Here is an 18,400-nt window from a genome sequence, read left to right on the forward strand (position 1 = left end):
ACATCAGGCTTGCATAAAAATGATGGGTCAACCTAGTCAAGCTACAACAGAGGACTTGTTGTGTGCGAAGCAGTGTGAGTGGCAAGTAATAGACAGAGCTAAGCAATTCCACAACCAAAGGATCAGATTTAAGCTCTGCAGTCCTGCTATATCCAGCTGTGAATGGTGGTGGACAATTAAACAACTCACTGGAGAACAAAGAGAACAAAGAAAATTACAGCACAAGAACAGCCCCTTCGGCCGTCCAAGTCTGCACTAACCATGCTGCCCGACTTAACTAAAACCCCCTACGCTTCCGGGGACCATATCCCTCTATTCCCATCTCATTCATGTACTTGTAGTCACCACCGTATCCGCTTCCACTACCTCCCCCGACAACGAGTTCCAGGCACCCACCACTCTCTGTGTAAAAAATCTGCCTTGTACCTCTCTTTTAAAACTTGCCCCTCGCACCTTAAAACTATGCCCCCGAGTAATTGACTCTTCCACCCTGGGAAAAAGCTTCTGACTATCCACCTTGTCCATGCCTCTCATATTCTTGTAGACTTCTGTCAGGTCTCCCCTCAACCTCTGTCGCTCCAGTGAGAACAAACCAAGTTTCTCCAACCTCTCCTCATAGCTAATGCCCTCCATACCAGGCAACAGCCTGGTAAATCTTTTCTGTACCCTCTCCAAAGCCTCCACATCCTTCTGGTAGTGTGGCGACCAGAACTGAACACTATATTCCAAGTGCGGCCTAACTAAGGTTCTATAAAACTGCAACGTGACTTGCCAATTTTTAAACTCAATGCCCCGGCCGATGAAGGCAAGCATGCCATATGTCTTCTTGACGACCTTCTCACCTGCATTGCCACTTTCAGTGACCTTTCAGTGTGGCGACCAGAATTGAACACTATATTCCAAGTGCGGCCTCACTGGAGGAGGAAGCCCCACAAATACCCCCACCCTCAATGATGGAGGAGCCCAGCTCATCTGTGCAAAAGATAAGGCTGATGCATGCGCAGCAACCTTCAGCCAGAAGTACCTAGTGGATGATCCTCTGAATGTCCCCAGCATCACAGATGTCAGTCTTCAGCCAATTCGATTCACTCCATGTGATATCAAGAAACGGCTGAAGGCACTGGGTACAGCAAGGCCAAGGGCCCTGACAATATTCAGGCAATTGGCCTCAAAGCTTGTGCTCCTGAACTTGTCATGCCACTAGCCAAGCCAGCTACAAAATGGCATCTACCTGGCAATGTGGAAAATTGCACAGGTATGTTCTGTACACAAGAAACAGGAAAAATCCAATGTGCCAATTACCTCCCCATCAGTCTACTCTTGATCATCAGCAAAGTGATGGAAGGGTTATCAACAGTGCTATCAGTGGCACTCCCTCAGCAATTACCTGCTCATGGATGCTCAGTTTGGTTTCTGCCAGGATCACTTTGCTCCTGATCTCATTAATGCCTTGGTTTGAACAGGGACAAAAGAACTGAATGCCAAAGGTGAGGTGAGAATGACTGCCCTTGACATCAAGGTAGCATTTGATTGAGTATGGCATCAAGGAGCCTTAGCAAAACTTGAACCAATGGGAACCAGGGAGAAAACTCTCCGTTGGTTGATGTCATACCTGACACAAAGGAAGATGGTTGTGTTGGTTGGAGGTCAAACACCTCGGCTGCAGGACATCGCTGCAAGATTTCTGCAGTTAGTGTCGTAGGCCCAACCATATTCAGCTAACTTCATCAATGACCTCCTTGCAAAATAAGCTCAGAACTAGGAATGTATGCAGATGGCTGTACAGTGCTCAGCACCATTTGCAGCTCCTGAGATACTGAAACAGTTCATGTCTAAATGCAGCAAGACCTGAACGATACCCAGGTTTGGGCTGACAAGTGGCAAGTAACATTCACACCATGTGGCAAGTAACATTTGCACTATACAAGTGCCAGGCAATGACTGTCTCCAACAAGAGAGGATCTAACCATTGTCCTTGACATTCAGTGGAACTGCCATTGCTGAATCCCCCACTACCAACAGGGGGTTAGTATTGACCAGGAATTGAACTGGACTAGCAATATAAATACTGTGGCTGCCAGAGCAAGTGAATTCCTGTGGGAAGTAATGCATCTCCTGACTCTTGCTTCCCCCCCACCCCACCCCAAGTTTTTGTCCACCATCTGCAAGACACAAGCCAGGAGTGTAATGGAATACTCTCCACTTGCATGGATGAATGCAGCTCCAACAACACTCGAGAAGCTTGACACCATCCAGGACAAAGCATCATGTTTGATTACTACTCCTTCCACAGACATTCATTCCCTCCACCACCAACAAACCGTGACAGCCGCGTGTACCATCTGCAAGATGCACTGCAGGAACTCGCCCCTTCCAAAACCATGATTACTACCATCTAGAAGGACAAGAGAAGCAGATGCCTGGAATTACCACCACCTGGAGGTTCCTCTCCAAATCACTCACTATCCTGACTTGGAAATACATCGCTGTTCCTTCAATGTTGCTGGATGAAAATACTGGCATTCCCTTCCAAACAGCACTGTGGGTGTACCTACACCTCAGGGACTACAGCAGTTCAGGAAGGCAGCTGACCACCATCTTCTGAAAGGCAACCAGGGGTGGGCAATAAATGCTCGTCGAACCAGCGATGCCCACATCCCGTAAATGAACTTAAAAAATCATAGTCCAAGAAACAATCTTTAGTAGTTAGTAATTTTTATGTGTTCATGGAATCTGAGTATCACTGGCTGGTCCATCATTTGTTACCTTCCCTAAACGACCCTGAGAATGTGATAATGAGCTGCTTTCTTGAACCACTGCCATTCAGTTATTGTGGGAACACTTACTGGTGATATTAGGAATGGAGATCCAGATTTTCGACCTTTTGACGTGAAGGAGTAATGATATAGTTCCAAGTTAGGATGGTGTGTGTCTTGAAGGAGAGCTTGAATATGATTTTCCATTCACTGGCTACCCTTATCCTTTTAGATGATAGTCTTACAGTTTTGTAAGGAGCCTTGCAGCTGCAATACATCATGTAAATGGTACACACTACTGCCATTGAATGCTGTTTCTGGAGGGAGTTAATGTTTAAGCTGGTGGATAGGGTGCCGATCAAGTGGGCTTCTTTGTCCTGAATAATATCAAGCCACTTGAGCATTGTTGGATGTGCACTCATCCAGACAAGTGGATCGTATTTCCTCACATTCATGACTTATACGTTGTAGATGGTGAATGCTTGTAGATGGTGAACAAACTTTGGAGAGTCAAGAGGTGAGTTACTCACTGCAGAATTCCCAGCCTCTGACCTGCACTTGCAAGCACAGTATTTATTTGGCTCATCCAATTAAGTTTCTGATCAATGGTAACCTCCAGTAGGTTGATGTTGGGGTATTCAAAGCTGTTGAACGTTAAAGGATTCACTTTTGTTGGAACTGGTCATTCCCTGGCACTTGTACTGCTCCTATGTCACTTGCCTCCTTTTAGCCTAAACTTGAATGTTATCCAGGTGTTGCTGCATCTGGCGCAGGCAGCTTCAGTTTTTCAAGAGTTGCGAATGATACTGAACACCATGTAATCATCAGCTAACCTCCCCCATCTGACCTTGGCTGGAGGGAAGCTAATTAATGAAGCAACTGCAGGTTGGGCCTCAGAAACTCCCCTGACAAGTTCCTGACACAATATTCTGGGGTTGAGATGATTGGCCTTCAGCAATCACTGACATCACCCTTTCTGCTTGGTATGACTCCAACCAGTGGAGAATTTTTCTCTGATTCTCATTAACTTCAGTTGATGCCACACTCAGCCAAATGTTACCTTCACACCAAGGGCGGTCACTGTCACTTCATCTCTGCCATTCAGCTCTTTTGTCCACATTTGGACTCGGTCTTGAACCAAGTGTCAATTTAAATCCCACTAGGACTATCAGTAAGCAGGTTATCATTGAGTAAATGTTGCTTGATAGCACTGTCAATGACACCTTCCATTACTTTTCTCTGGGAGTCAGTTGGTTGGACAGCTGGTTTGTGAGGCGGAGCTATGCCAACAGTGTGGGTTCAATTCCCATATCGATTGAGGTTATTCATGAACCTGTCCTTCGCCTGAGATGTGGTGATCCTTAGATTAAATCACCATTAGTCAGCTCTCCCTTTAAAGTAGATGCCTATGGCCATCTGGGACTATGGCAACTTTACGTTTAACCATTGCTTTTCTCATGATTGAAATTAGATTGAAAGGGTAGTAGTCAGCTAGATTGAATTTGTGCTGCTTTTTGTTGACAGGACATGCCTGGATCTTTTTACCACATTGTTGGGTAGATGCCCAGTGTTGTAACTGTACTGAAATTGTTCGGCTTGGAGCATGGCTAGTTCTGGATACAGGTCTTCGGCTTGGATTGTTTTGGATTGGCTTGGATTCTGCCAGGGCCCAGAGTCTTTGGTGTATCCAGCACATTAAATCATTCTTAAAAATAACATGGAGTGAATTGAATTGATTGAAGAATGGCATCTGTAATGCTGGGTACTTGAGGAGGAGGCAGAGAGAGGTCATGCACTTGGCACCTCTGTCTGAAGAGGGCTGCACATGCTTCAATTCTCCCTTTTGCACTGATGTTCTAGGCTTCCTAATCTTGAGGATGGAGATAGTTTTGGAACCTCTTTTTCCAAAACGTTGAACAGTCAGCTGAAAAGGGCATCATGAGGGTCACTCACTGATTTTTCTCTGGGGATGGTGAGACTTGCCCATCTGGGGTTTCTGCTGAATTGATAGCAGGAAATGGGAAGAAATCCTTTGCAAAATTAATCTGAAGTGTTTGTGCAGCCTTTGTTAAGCAAGCTATTTGTAAACGTTTATCAGGCTGAAATGTAATGTCTATAGCACAGGCTATATTGTGCACTCATGTATAATTATGCTGTTAACTAATATAATTCTCATATCCAGAGATAAAGACTACCACCTGAGAACCTATAAGTCAGTGGTCATGGCAAACAAGCTGACAGACTGGTTAATTGCACAGGTAAAGTAACAAAAATATTTTTGTGTGACTTTGATCATAAGATGAATCTAACTGAGTAGTTTGAAACATCCTCAATAAGGAAATCTGTCTATTTATTTCGAAATATTGAAAATATGACAGGGAATATTATTGAAACAATGCACAGTGGAACTGTTGAAAAATCAACCAAAGTGACAGTTCCAATATAAATAAGGCTTTTTGAAATATGTGGTCAAATTCACAAAGCTGAAGTTATACATCTTAGTTCGACTTCATATCCTCTTTATTTTGGTGATTTAAGTTTCAAGGGAGGATTTAGCTAATGAGCCAGAATGGTTGGGTTTGGCGCCAAAGGGAATAGAAGCAGACGAACAGAGAGGGTAAGCACCAGTGATGAAATGAGGATTGTAGACAGGGTAAACAGGTGAGTCAAAGACCAAGTGTGTGAAATCTGGATTAAGAAAGAATAAGGCATAGTGCCGACACCAATACAGTTTCATGCAAACAATGACTTGGGGTGGGTGGGGGGCGGGGTGGGTGGGGGGGGAGGAATAGAGCCATACTAAATAATGGAAGTGATTTTTTTATCCAAGGTAATTACAGCCCCTTCAGGCACCAATTAAATACTGATTTATGCAAGTGCTTCAGAGTTAAGAGAGTTATTTAAGACTTATTATCTGTCCATGCAGACCTTGAAATTAATAATGAACAAACAAAATAGTTTGTACAGTGTCTGACTTTTCATTTCATAATTCAATCTTTTAATGCTTCTGCATCAATATTTTAAGAACTGACATTATAAGCTCCTTGGAAGCTGATTATGAACCCGTAGTAGAACAAAGAACAATACAGTACAGGAACAGGCCTTTCGGCTCACCAAGTCTGTACCGACACACTGCCTCTCCAATATTTTCTTGCCTCTACGTGGTCCATATCCCTCCAATCCCTGCCTGTTCATATATCTATTCAGATGTCTCTTGAATGTTGTTATGGAATCTGCTTCCACCACCTCCTCTGGCAGCGCGTTTCCCCTCAGATCTCTTTTAAATTTTACCCCTCTCACTCTCAACCTATGCCCCCGAGTAATTGACCCTTGGACTGTGGGAAAAAGACTCTGACTGTCCTCTTTATCCAAGCCTGTCATAATTTTGTAAACCTGTATCAGGTCCCCTCTTATCCTTCGACACTCCAATGAAAACAATCCAAGTCTGTTCAACCTTTCTTCATAGTCCATATCCTCCAAACCAGACAACATCTTGTTAAATCTCTTCTGCACCCTTTCCAATGCATCAACATTCTTCCGATAGTGTGGCGACCAGAATTGTGCACAATACTCTAAATGCGGCCTAACCAAAGCCTTATCCCTCTGCAACATGATTTTTCGATTCCTATACTCAATGCCCTGACTGATGAAGGCCAGCATGCCATACGCCTTCTTGACTACCTTGTCCACCTGAGTTGCCGCCTTCAGGGAACTATGGATCTGCATGCCTAGATCCCTCTGTATGCTAATATTTCGAAGGGCTCTACCCTTGTTGGCATCTCAGCAGCTGACTCTCCCACATTGTGAGCGATAGAAGGTGTTATACATGATTTCATATTAAATTGTCAATTATTCAGAGATTATGCTGACCTTCCTTTCACTAACCTGCAATTAACTCAGACCCTGTTTGTGATTTAATTTATAAATATTTGGTACTCTTTGAGAATCTAATGTCCTTTACAAAATTTAAAATGACCCCAGGTTTTTTTTAGCCATTTAGCCATCTCTCATTTTTCTTTTTAATTTTCTGTATTTTTGTATTAATTTCGGTGGATTGGTGGAAAATTAAGCTTTTTTATCATTTTAGGTACCCACTGTCAGCATCAAATACTAAGGTTAGCATGGACCAGATTCAGATTCAAGTTATAGCAATGTACCTTAATCTCATCATAAGAGGATCAACCCAAGTTGTATATTTTTTCAACTTCTGATGCCAGTAAAATTCATTTTCTCTCGGAGTGAGATTGCTATTAGGTCCTTTTTTTCTGCAAATTCTTCCGCTTACTTTTTTTTCTGAGTGTCATTGATGCCTCAACTATATTACTCTCTTTTCTTGTAATCATCAATAGTGAGTGTATTATCCTTGAACTGTGAGGCTGTGATACCTATGTCTGATTCACCAATAAATTGTATAGGTTACGTTTATGGAGTTACAGTTAAAAATAGGACCCATGGCTTAACTTTTCTCATTAATAGTCTCAAGATACTGAAACGAATTGTTGTGATTTTTCCAATATATCCGGCTGATGTTGCTGAACTCCAAATAGATGAGGGATTAAAATTGAAACCTTGATCTGTGTGGTTCAGTCGTACATTGTGAGTTGGTGCAGGAAGGGAAAGTAGGAGCTTATAGAATTGCTGCCGTGCAGAAAGAGGCCATTTGACCCATCAACACTGCACCAACTGTGTGAAAGAGCACTCTACCTAGGCCCACTCCTCCGCCTATTCCCTAACCCCGCGTATTGATCATAGCCAATCCACCTAACCCACACATCTTTTGGACACTAAGTTGTACTTACTTCCTCAGTGAAGTATTAGCTATGAGATTGGCAACTTATTGTTGGTTTGTGTTAAATTCTGGGCAATCTTCTGTTGTGGAGCAATGTGCACAGGGAACTGGGTTGAAAATTTCCAAACTCACTAAACTGTCAGAGTAGACTTTCACCAGATCACTCTGTACTGGATTCAAGCTGGAAGGTTAAAATTATAGAGAGTATTAAACTGCTACATCTGCCAGTCCTCTTGGTAAAGTATTGTTCTGATTTTCAACAAAATCTTAAAATGAAGTGTCTTAATGGTTTCTAACATTAAATGCTTTTTATTTTTATACAAAGATGATACTATTTACTTCAAAGGATAAAAACTAATCAATGTATTACTGTTTTGAAGGGTAATTTCCTGGTCCTACGCTCCCAGTAAGGAGCCATGCTCCCAGGAAGGACATTGGTAATCTATCCCTCCATGTCCTGCTCCATATGTCTAACCTTTGACATGTTGATCACACCATTCTCCTCCAATGCCACTCCACTGTTGTCCAGCTGGATTAGATGGTACTCGCTGGCTTCATACTTATCTATACAATCACTTGCATTGCCTTTTCTTATTGTTCCTGTGCCATTACATCTGGAGTCCTACAATGTTATATCTTCCTATTCCTTATCTGCATGCCACTCTTTGACACTATCATCATGTCTCATTCTTTGACACAAACATGTCTCATTCATACGTGAGCTAGTGACACCCAGTTCTACCTCACTCTGTCTCTACCCTTCCACCATCTAAAAATTGTCAGACAGGTTGGCTGACATCGCTGACTGGCTGAGGAGAATTTTTTTCCAAATAAATTTTAGGAATATCGAAGCTATTCTCTTTGGTCCCCACCATTCCTGAAGTATTGACTCCATTCTTCACACTGAGGCTGAACCAGGCTACTCACAATCTTGGTATCTCATTTGAACTTGAGATGAGCATTGGACCACATATCCATAACATTGCTAAGATACCCCCTACCTCATTCGTATAATGGACTAACTCTGCCTCTGCCTCAACTTATCTGCTGCTGAAGCCCTCATCATTGCCTTTATTACTTCTAGATTCTAGGTACAATTTTGTCTTTTAAAAAGCATTTAGATAGTTACACGGGTACGATGGGTATAGAGGGATATGGGCTAAATGCGGGCAATTGGGATTAGCTTAGGGGTTTTAAAAAAAAAGGGCGGCATGGACAAGTTGGGTTGAAGGGCCTGTTTCCATGCTGTAAACCTCTATGACTCTATGACTTGGCTATTCCAACATTGTCCTGGGTAACTCACACTTTCCACTCTCCATGAACTTAAATTGTCCAAAACTCTGCCTTTATTCTAAGTTGCACCAAGTCCCTCCTGTGCTCGGTGACCTGCATTAGTTCCTGTCTGAGCAATGCTTCAAAATTAAAATTGATGTTTTATGATCTCACCATTGCCTAGCTCCTTCCTCTCTCTAATCAACATCAGCCCTACAAGCGTCTGAGATACTCCACTCTTCCAATTCTGGTCCTTTGCACAGTCTGATTTTAAAAGTTGCAGAGATCATGGCTCTGGAATTCCCTCTGAAAACTTCTCCACCCCTCTACTTCTCTTTCCTCCTGTAAGACACTCCTTCAAACCTACTTCATTGATCGATTAACATAATTGTCTTCTGCTTTAACATCCTATGTGGCGTGGTGTCAAATTTTGTTTGATAATGCTCTGATGTAGTTCTTTGGGACAATTTACTATGTTAATGGTATATATGTTCAAGTTGTGGCAGAGAATCAGGATTACAGCATACCCTATCTTGATCATATGCTATCCTTCAGTAAGGCTTATCTACTGGCAGTGTAGAATTATGGAAGTACTCCTAATATTATATTAAAATGTTTCTAATGTAATTGACTTTATGAACATGATACTGAAAGAACTCGAGCAGGAATTGGTAGTTACCGTGTTATTAGAACATGCAATGTAGAATGTCTATTACTTTGTCACCAGGGGGACTGTAAAACCAGAGAGGAAGCAATAATCCTGGGTGTGGAACTGTGTGACAATGGTTTTATGCACCACGGTAAGGTTAAATTCAGCGCATTATTCAAACATCCTTCAGACATCAGTTCTTCTTAGAACCATAAAATGGTACAAATTTATTTAGTTGAATGTCATTAGTTAACACATTAACTGTGCCGTGACTTTTAAATTTAAATTTGTTTTTCTTTTTTATTGTGAACTGCAGTATTACACATACATCATTCCAAAGTGTCTCATTGTTGCAGTCAACCTCAACTTTTTATGCCATAAATATGATTGGAAACCATCTGGCCAAATAAATGATATTTCTAATTTAGGTACTGTGGTAAAAGACAATTAGTCTTTAGTCATGGAAAATCACTGACTGCAGCATTTAACTTCAGTTAAAATAAATATACTGTAGTGTTTAATTTATTTAAGACAAATAAAGGCCAACTGTTACAAAAGCTGATATGTTTTGAATGTACCTGAGATTTATTTGGTGCTTTACATCTTGTTTTTCCTTATAGTACTGGAAAAGAGCGAATTTAAGGATGAACCTCTTTTATTTCGTTTTTTTGCGGATGAGGAAATAGAAGGCTCAAACTTAAGGCAGAAGCATGTGCGACATGACTTGAAAATAGTTGAAAATGTCATAGCCAAGTCATTATTGGTAAGTAGCACTGGCTGCTTTTATGGGGGATGGTGTCAAATGAGAGTTATTTGGATGATAAATGTAAGCATTCAAAGCAGAAACATCAGTTATTTTGACATGGAAATTAAACAAAATTTGTGAGTCTTCTCTTAAGAATGATTACAATTGTGCATAAACTCCTTAATCACAATGTTCAAAATATTTCCAAGTTTTTGTAAGTGGTTTTCTGTAAATATAATTTAAAAAACAAATGAGGATTCGGAGACGAAACCACTGTCAGTCTGATCTGTGCTTTGATTTACTCTAACATTTTAAGATAGATGTTGCTAAATTAACCTAGAATAACCTATAAATAGAAATAGGGGCACTGCCATAAAACCTGGAAATAGGAATTTGGAGTATTGTGTACGGTTTTGGTCACCTAGTTACAGGAAGGATGTAAATAAAGTTGAAAGAGTGCAGTGAAGGTTCACAAGGATGTTGCCGGGACTTGAGAAGCTGAGTTACAGAGAGAGATTGAATAGGTTGGGACTTTATTCCCTGGAGCGTAGAAGATTATGGGGAGATTTGATAGAGGTGTATAAGATTTTGATGGGTATAGATAGAGTGAATGCAAGCAGGCTTTTTCCGCTGAGGCTAGGGGAGAAAAAAACCAGAGGGCATGGGCTAAGAGTGAAAGGAGAAAAGTTTAAAGGGAATATTAGGGGGGGCTTCTTCACGCAGAGAGTGGTGGGAGTGTAGAATGAGCTGCCGGATAAAGTGGTAAATGCGGGGTCACTTTTAACATTTAAGAAAAACTTGGACGGGTTCATGGATGAGAGGGGTGTGGAGGGATATGGTCCAAGTGCAGGTCAGTGGGACTAGGCATAAAATGGTTCGGCACAGACAAGAAGGGCCAAAAGGCCTGTTTCTGAGCTGTAATTTTCTATGGTTCTATGGTTCTATGTTAATTAAAATGAACAGATTTAGAAAATCTAAAAAAAACATTTTGAAACTCCAGTGAGTTTGTAGTGGGAAATTTTAGGGGAATAGTGGGAAACTAGTGGCACACTAGTGAGCCTATCAGCAGCAAATGCAGGGAGAAACCAGCCTGCGATTGAATCGAAGCAGCTTTACAGCATTTTTCAAATATTGATCATTTGCATGTCCAGGTTTGGTGGGTCACATTGAGTTTACAAGTCTGCTTGTAATTGAAAGTGCCAGAGTGGCAGTCCTGTGTGCGCCGGCAGCACTGCATCACTGAGTTTGAATGTGATGAATACTCTCTCCTTGCTCAATCCTTTCAGGATATTCAAGCTGTAAGCCTTGGCTGAGTGTTAGCACTCAAATCTGATTCAGAAGCTTATGCGTTCAAGGCTCATTCCAGGGATTTTGAGAGTTTGCCATATCTGAAGTGAGATGGGCTCTTCTATATTTACCTATTTTCTCCCTTGATGTAAACAGGTGTCAGGCTGGTGGCCTTCCAGTCCACTTTTCATAGTTAAGGAGATTGAAAAAATGTTGTTTCTTTGATTTTGCCAAAACTGCGATAGCTCTATGACAGGGAGCATGCCATAAATCATGGGGACAGAGTCATTTGCACCTGTCAAATACTGCATTGACAGTTCACTGGTGCCTGTCCCCAGTAGAAACTGAATCAGTCCATTTTCTAAAATGGAGTAGTGTCTTGTCACTTTGCCTGAGGCAATCTGAGGCTGAACTGGTCCAAAACTTATTTATTTATAAAGCCGTTGGTTTCCACTCTGATACTGGACCAGGTAAGTAATCCCCTCTGGAATTAGTAACCTTATTTCAACTAAAGGTTTGCGTTTTTCAGAAAGCTTCCAGACACAGATCAGGTCCTTGATTATATTCAGAGCAAGAAAATCAGATTTAGGACCTTTCCCAACACAGGAATTGTTGTCCTATGAGTGTCACACTACCAGTATTGTCTTCTAATCTGTCAGCAGGCTTACTGTGCTGTAGTTAACAAGTAAATTGCATCAAAGTAGGCTTTTTTAAAAAAGGAACTCATTGATTTACAATTTTCGATTGTAAACCACTTTGGAGGCAATTCTCCAGCCCTGTTAGCCGCAACTAATTAAACGCTTTCCCCTTAATTCCTACTAACTTCAGTTTTGCTTGATGCCATTATCAGTCAAATGGCCTTGTTGTCAAGGACAGTCACTCTCGCCTCCCGTCCTGAGTTCAGGTTCTTTGGCCCATGTTTAGATTATGTCTGTAATAAAGTCAGGAGCTGAGTGTCCCTGGTAGAACCCGGACATTGAGTGTCAGTGAGCAGGTTATTGGTGAGCAAATGCCACTTTATAGCACTATCAATGATATCTTCCATCACTCTTCTGATTGAGAGTAGACTGATGGGATGGTTGGATATGTTCTGCTTTTGGTGGATAGGACATGCCTATGCAATTTCCTCATTTGGTAGATGTCAGATGTAGTTGTACAGGAAAACTTTGCTAGTGGTGTGTGTAGTACTGGAGCATGAACCTTCAGTACTACAACCAGGAAGTTCTCAGGGTTTATTGCCTTTGCTGTTCAATTGGCTGAAGATTGGCATCTTTGATGCTGATCTTTTCAGAAGGAGACCACGATGGATCATCCACTTGACACTTCTGGCTTGAAGATGGCTGCAAACACTTCAGCCTTTTTTTTGTACTCGTCCTAGGGTCTGTCATCATTGAAGGTGGAGATATTTGTGAAGCCGCCTCTTCTGGTTAGTTGTCCACCATTCATGACAGAATGTGGCAGGACTGGAGTGCTTGAATCTAACTCGCTGATTGTGGGATTGCGTAGGTCTGTCTATAGCATACATGTGGTCCCGTGTTGTGGCTTCACTAGATTGGTGCATTATTTTTAGGTATGCCTGGAGCTGCTCCTGACATTCTCTTCTACACTCTTCATTGAACCAAGATTTGTCCCCTGGCTTGATGATAATCATAGAGTGTGGGATATACTGGACTACAAAGTTACAAATCGTGGTAAAGAGTTCTTTGGAATTCTTTGCCGCAGAAAGCTGTGGAGGCCAGGTCATTGAGTGTCTTTAAGACAGAGATAGATAGGTTTTTGATTAATAAGGGGACGAATGGTTATAGGGAAAAGGCAGGAGAATGGGGATGAGAAAAAATCAGCCATGATGCAAACAGGTGTCAGGCTGATGGCCTTCCAGTCCACTTTTCATAGTTAAGGAGATTGAAAAAATATGATCAAAACCACTGTTGTTTCTTTGATTTTGCCAAAACTGCAAACTCGATGGACCGAGTGGCCTTATTCGGCTCCTATGTCTTATGGTCTTATGGTGGAATGCAACTTTACTATTGTTGATGGCCCACAATTCCTCTTGGATAGCCAGTTTTGAGCTGCTCAATCTGTTCTGAATTTATTCTATTCAGTACAGTGGTGGTACCACACAACAAGATGGAAGTTATCCTCTGTATGAAAATGGGACTTTATCTTCATCAGGACAGTGCACTCCTACCAGTAATGCCATGGCCAGATGCACCTATGATAGGTAAACCGCTGAGGCCAAGATCAAGTAGACTTGTTTTTCTCTTGCTGTTTCTCTTGTGACCTGCCTCGGGCCCAGTCTGCCAGCTGGATCCTCAGGACTCTGCTAGTTAACCAGGAAGGATGCTACAAAGCTATTCTTGGTGATGGACATTGAAATCCTCCGCCGATAGTACATTATGTGCTCTTGCTACCACCAGTGCTTCCTCTAAGTGGCATTAAACATGAAGGAACACTATGTCATCAGTTGAGGGAAGGCATAGATGACAATTATCTTAAGGTCTTATTGCTTACACTTGATCTGGGGCCTGAGGTCGATGTTGAGGACTCCAGGACCATTTCCTCCCAACTGTATATCACTGTGCCACCAACCCCGTTAGAGCTGTCCTGCTGATGGGAAAGGGCATACGCAGGGAAGGTGATGGAGGAGTTTGGGCTGTTGGCTGAAAGGTATAAGTATGTCTTTGCCAGTCTGTTGCTTGATGAGTCTGTGAGACAGCCCTTCCAATTTTCACAGCTCCTCAGGTTGATATTGCAGATTGGGTCTCGATCTGACCTGATCTGCATATTTAAAACATGACCTCAATTTCTTGCTGATTGTGTCCTACACACCTGTTTAAAGGGCAATTTAATAAAATAGAGCAGGGCAGGAGAGAAGCAGGATCAGGGAGAAGTGCCTCTTTGTCGTTTAAACTAACTCCCACCCTGTTCCTGTCGGGTGGAGGCAGTTCAAATAGGGCCCAGCTGTCTGAACTTTTGAACAATATTCTCTATACTATATATCTAGTGCCACCAATGCTGCAGTCTATGCTCTCGTGGAGATGGAGGCACAAACTGGCCACTTCCTATTTCTGTGGTGGGGTATTGTCAGAAACTTGAATGAAGCTGTTGCGAACTCCATTAGTATCAGCAAATATGGAAAGTGTTTTCCATCTTACCAATAATGAGGGCTATCAATCTCCTGGTTACAGTTCATTGTGAAAGGCTGCCTTTGGTGCCTGCATATAGATGGAGAATATTCTTCTTTTCAGGTGAGGACTTGTGGGACTTGAGACCCACTGTTGCCAAGGGCAGTTGCCTCTACACTCACTTTCATTCTAAACTCCACTGGCACCCTCTTGTACATATCCTCACTTCCACTATCTACATCCCCCTATCTGGACATATCTGAATGGGTGATTAAGAGTAAGGTAACAAGTTAATGATTGAGTGATATTGAGGATGTTACAGAAGATAAGAATCTGTATAGAATGAATTGTAGTGTCCCTGAAATCGTCCTCGGCCTGCTGTAGGAAGAACAATGTACATCTGTCCTATTTGTCATCTCCTATGTCATCTTATAAAATAAAATATTGTGAACACTGGAAATCTGAAGTGAAAAGAGAAAATGTTGAAAATGCTTAGCAGATCAGACATATCTGTGGAGAAAGAAACATAATTAACAATTCAGGTTGATGACTTTTCATCAGAACTGTAACAGGCAGAGAAAGCGGAGGGGAAAAGAAAAAGGAAGGTTATGTTCATGTGGATGACAGTGAAGATTAAACTACAAAAGGACTGATGATGCAAGACAAAAGGGGATGTGACAATAACACAGTTATGATCTGAAATTATTGAACTCCAGTGTTGCATCTGGAATGCTCATGTGCCTAATTGAAATTTGAGCCATTCCTTAAGCTTATGTTCAGCATCATTGGAAAAGTGGACGAGGTCAAGGGACTGAGGTGTCAGGGTAGAAGAGGTGTTAGGGCGGCACGGTAGCACAGTGGTTAGCACTGCTGCTTCACAGCTCCAGGGTCCCGGGTTCGATTCCCGGCTCGGGTCACTGTCTGTGTGGAGTTTGCACATTCTCCTTGTGTCTGCGTGGGTTTCCTCCGGGTGCTCTGGTTTCCTCCCACAGTCCAAAGATGTACGGGTTAGGTTGATTGGCCAGGTTAAAAAATTGCCCCTTAGAGTCCTGGGATGTGTAGGTTAGAGGGATTAGCGGGTAAAATATGTGGGGGTAGGGCCTGGGTGGGATTGTGGTCGGTGCAGACTCGATGGGCCGAATGGCCTCCTTCTGCACTGTAGGGTTTCTATGATTTCTATGATTCTAGACAGCTGGAAGCTCAGGGTCATGTTTGCAAATTGAATGATTGATAAGTATCTGTCTGCCACTAATGCTTACAAGAGAAGGTGGTCAATGTATTGTAAGATGAAGACAACACCTTTGAATTGTGATGTGGTTAGAAGAATGGCTAATGCTCAAAGTAATAAAGAGTGTTCGTTCCCAAGGTGCCAAGGAGTGAAAAGGGCCAGCAGCGATTCTCTTATCTCTCTTTCTTATTAATTGGATATGTTAGCAGGAAATCAATGGTCAACACAGCTTGATTCTGGGCTAACGTTTATATAAGAAGTTGTGCTGACGTGCTGTCACCTCACTACTTTTGTTCACCACTTAGGACTCAACTTACTGCTCTGATTATTATAGTGCATTCTAATTAGAAATTCAGCAAAATTGGGTACATGTTAGCAACAGCAAGATTGGTGCACAAGACAGCAAAATTTACAATGTACCTTTGTCATTGTTGAGAAGTCTGAGCTGAAATATTTTGATGGTAAGGAACTTTATAAGTGCTAATAGTGTATGGAATACCTTTTAAATAAACACAGGTTTTCTATTAAAGCATCTTAAACCGAGACTATCAATGATGTATTCACATACGTCGGTTTTAACAATGAATAGTAAAATAATTGGTACAATATAATGTACTTAAGAAAGCAACATATGTGATCCATTGGTATCAAGCTACCCAGATGTTTAAATATTTTATAAATTACTGCAGGTATGGTCTCATGTTCAAGTATTGCCTTTTACTGTCTTTAGATTAAAGCTCAAGATGGAAGCTATGGTTTTACTTTGGAGGAAAGAAATAAGGTTCCAATTGTGAAATCTGTGGAGAAAAGATCTTATGCTGAGGTAATCTTTAACAGAGTTTTTTTTAAAAAACAGTGTTTTGGGTAGCCTGTTGAAATTCTGAATGATCACAATTTTGTAAAATCCATCACAAAATAGTTAATCTCAGAGAACTGTAGGGTTAAAGGATTTGTGCCCATCTCTATTAAAATCCTGAGATGTATGATGCTGGGTTGACCTGGAAATTGTGTTTCAGTAGCCATCATTCACTGAGACTTCAATCCTGCAACAGTATATTAAACCATTTTATGGTTCAGTTGTTCAGATTTTTTCTTGTTCTTTAATATGTCGATCTTCCATGGCATTGCACATGGGGAGTGAAGATCAAGAACGGAATTCACATAAAATAGGGTTATTAAAGGGGAAGGGAACAAGCAACAAGACAACAGTGAAGGAGTCGAGACGAAAGCAGGGGAGGTTGCTGGAAAGCAGAAAGATGATGGAGGAATCGGAGGATTGAATATGTTGGGAGGAGAATGAGGAAAGAGGAAGAGGGAGAACTGTATAATGGCAGTAGGAGTCAGAAGAAGGTACTGATGACAGCTGGATAATCTATTCCTGTCTTCTGCCCGATTCATCCATAACCAGTCCCTGAGAGAAGCTGGAGGTCAACCCATGATGGTTCAATTTCAAATTTTTCTGAACTCTGGCGGGTAAGCCTGTGATCGCCTAGGTGCATGCTCAAGAGGCTAGCATAGGAATTGACACCATGCCTGCATACCACAGGATACCACATTTGTGCTGCTACAGATGGTTGGTACTACTTTGCCTGCATATCATGTCTTTAGCACTTTGGAAGATTTCTTTTGACATTTTTGCTAACTTCTACTGAAAATTTGCTTTGCTTTGTGGATGTTGATTTTCAAGTGGAATTGTTTCTTTTATGCTGTGAGAAAGGAGGATGCAGATGTAGAATGGGCTGGATTGGAGGATCTTTGAATTAAGTGTTACAGGAGTTGTGTCTTTTGAGCACTCACTCTACACACCAAAATGGTTTTACTCAGACTTTCCCACCTGTCAGCGCCTCCAAAGGCTCCACTCTCCCAATGGACCATTGGGCAAATATATCAGCAGCTGTTATGTCAGAACTGTTGTATATTCCTCAAGTATTTGTATAAATTTATCTAAATGATTTGGATAATGGGATCGAATATATGGTTGCTAAATTTGCTGATCGCGTAAAGGTAGGTTGGAAAGTGGAATGAGGAGGACATAGAATCTAGAAAGGTATATTAAAAAAATTGGCAGATAGGGTATAATATGGGAAAATATGAACTTGCCTTCTTTTATGGGAAGAATAAAAAAAGCAATATACTATTTAACTGGAGAGAGGTTGCAAAATTCTGCGGCACAGAGAAATTTGGTATCCTGATGCATGAATCCATAAAAGTTAATATACATGCACAGCAAAAATTAGGTAGGTAAATGGAATATTGTCATTAATTGCAAAAAGAATGGAATATAAAAGTAGGGAAGTTTTGTTACAGTTGTGCAGGCATGGTGAGACCATATTTAGAGTACTGTGTACAGTTTTGGTCTCCTTAATTAAAGGATATAATACCATTACAAGCAGTTCCGAGAAGGTTCACTTGGCTGATTCCTGGGATGAAGGGCTTATCTTATGAAGAAAAGTTGAACAGGTTTGTCTGTAATAATTGGAGTTCAGAAGATTGAATGGTGATCTTATTGAAACATGTAAGATCCTGTGGGGATTTGATGGGGTGGATGC

General features: G+C 41.5%; 1 protein-coding gene across 1 annotated transcript in view; it reads left to right on the forward strand.

Annotated features, from left to right (window-relative positions):
• prex2 (phosphatidylinositol-3,4,5-trisphosphate-dependent Rac exchange factor 2) overlaps positions 1-18,400 on the forward strand; it is a 416,168-nt gene that overhangs the window by 187,021 nt on the left and 210,747 nt on the right. The window contains exons 14-17 of the mRNA XM_078217095.1: positions 4,939-5,014; positions 9,545-9,617; positions 10,087-10,229; positions 16,582-16,674. Coding sequence (XP_078073221.1) covers positions 4,939-5,014; positions 9,545-9,617; positions 10,087-10,229; positions 16,582-16,674 — 385 coding nt within the window. The remainder of the gene's footprint in view (positions 1-4,938; positions 5,015-9,544; positions 9,618-10,086; positions 10,230-16,581; positions 16,675-18,400) is intronic.

Source organism: Mustelus asterias, chromosome 7 (genome assembly GCF_964213995.1).
Source record: "Mustelus asterias chromosome 7, sMusAst1.hap1.1, whole genome shotgun sequence".
Lineage (NCBI taxonomy): Eukaryota > Metazoa > Chordata > Chondrichthyes > Carcharhiniformes > Triakidae > Mustelus > Mustelus asterias.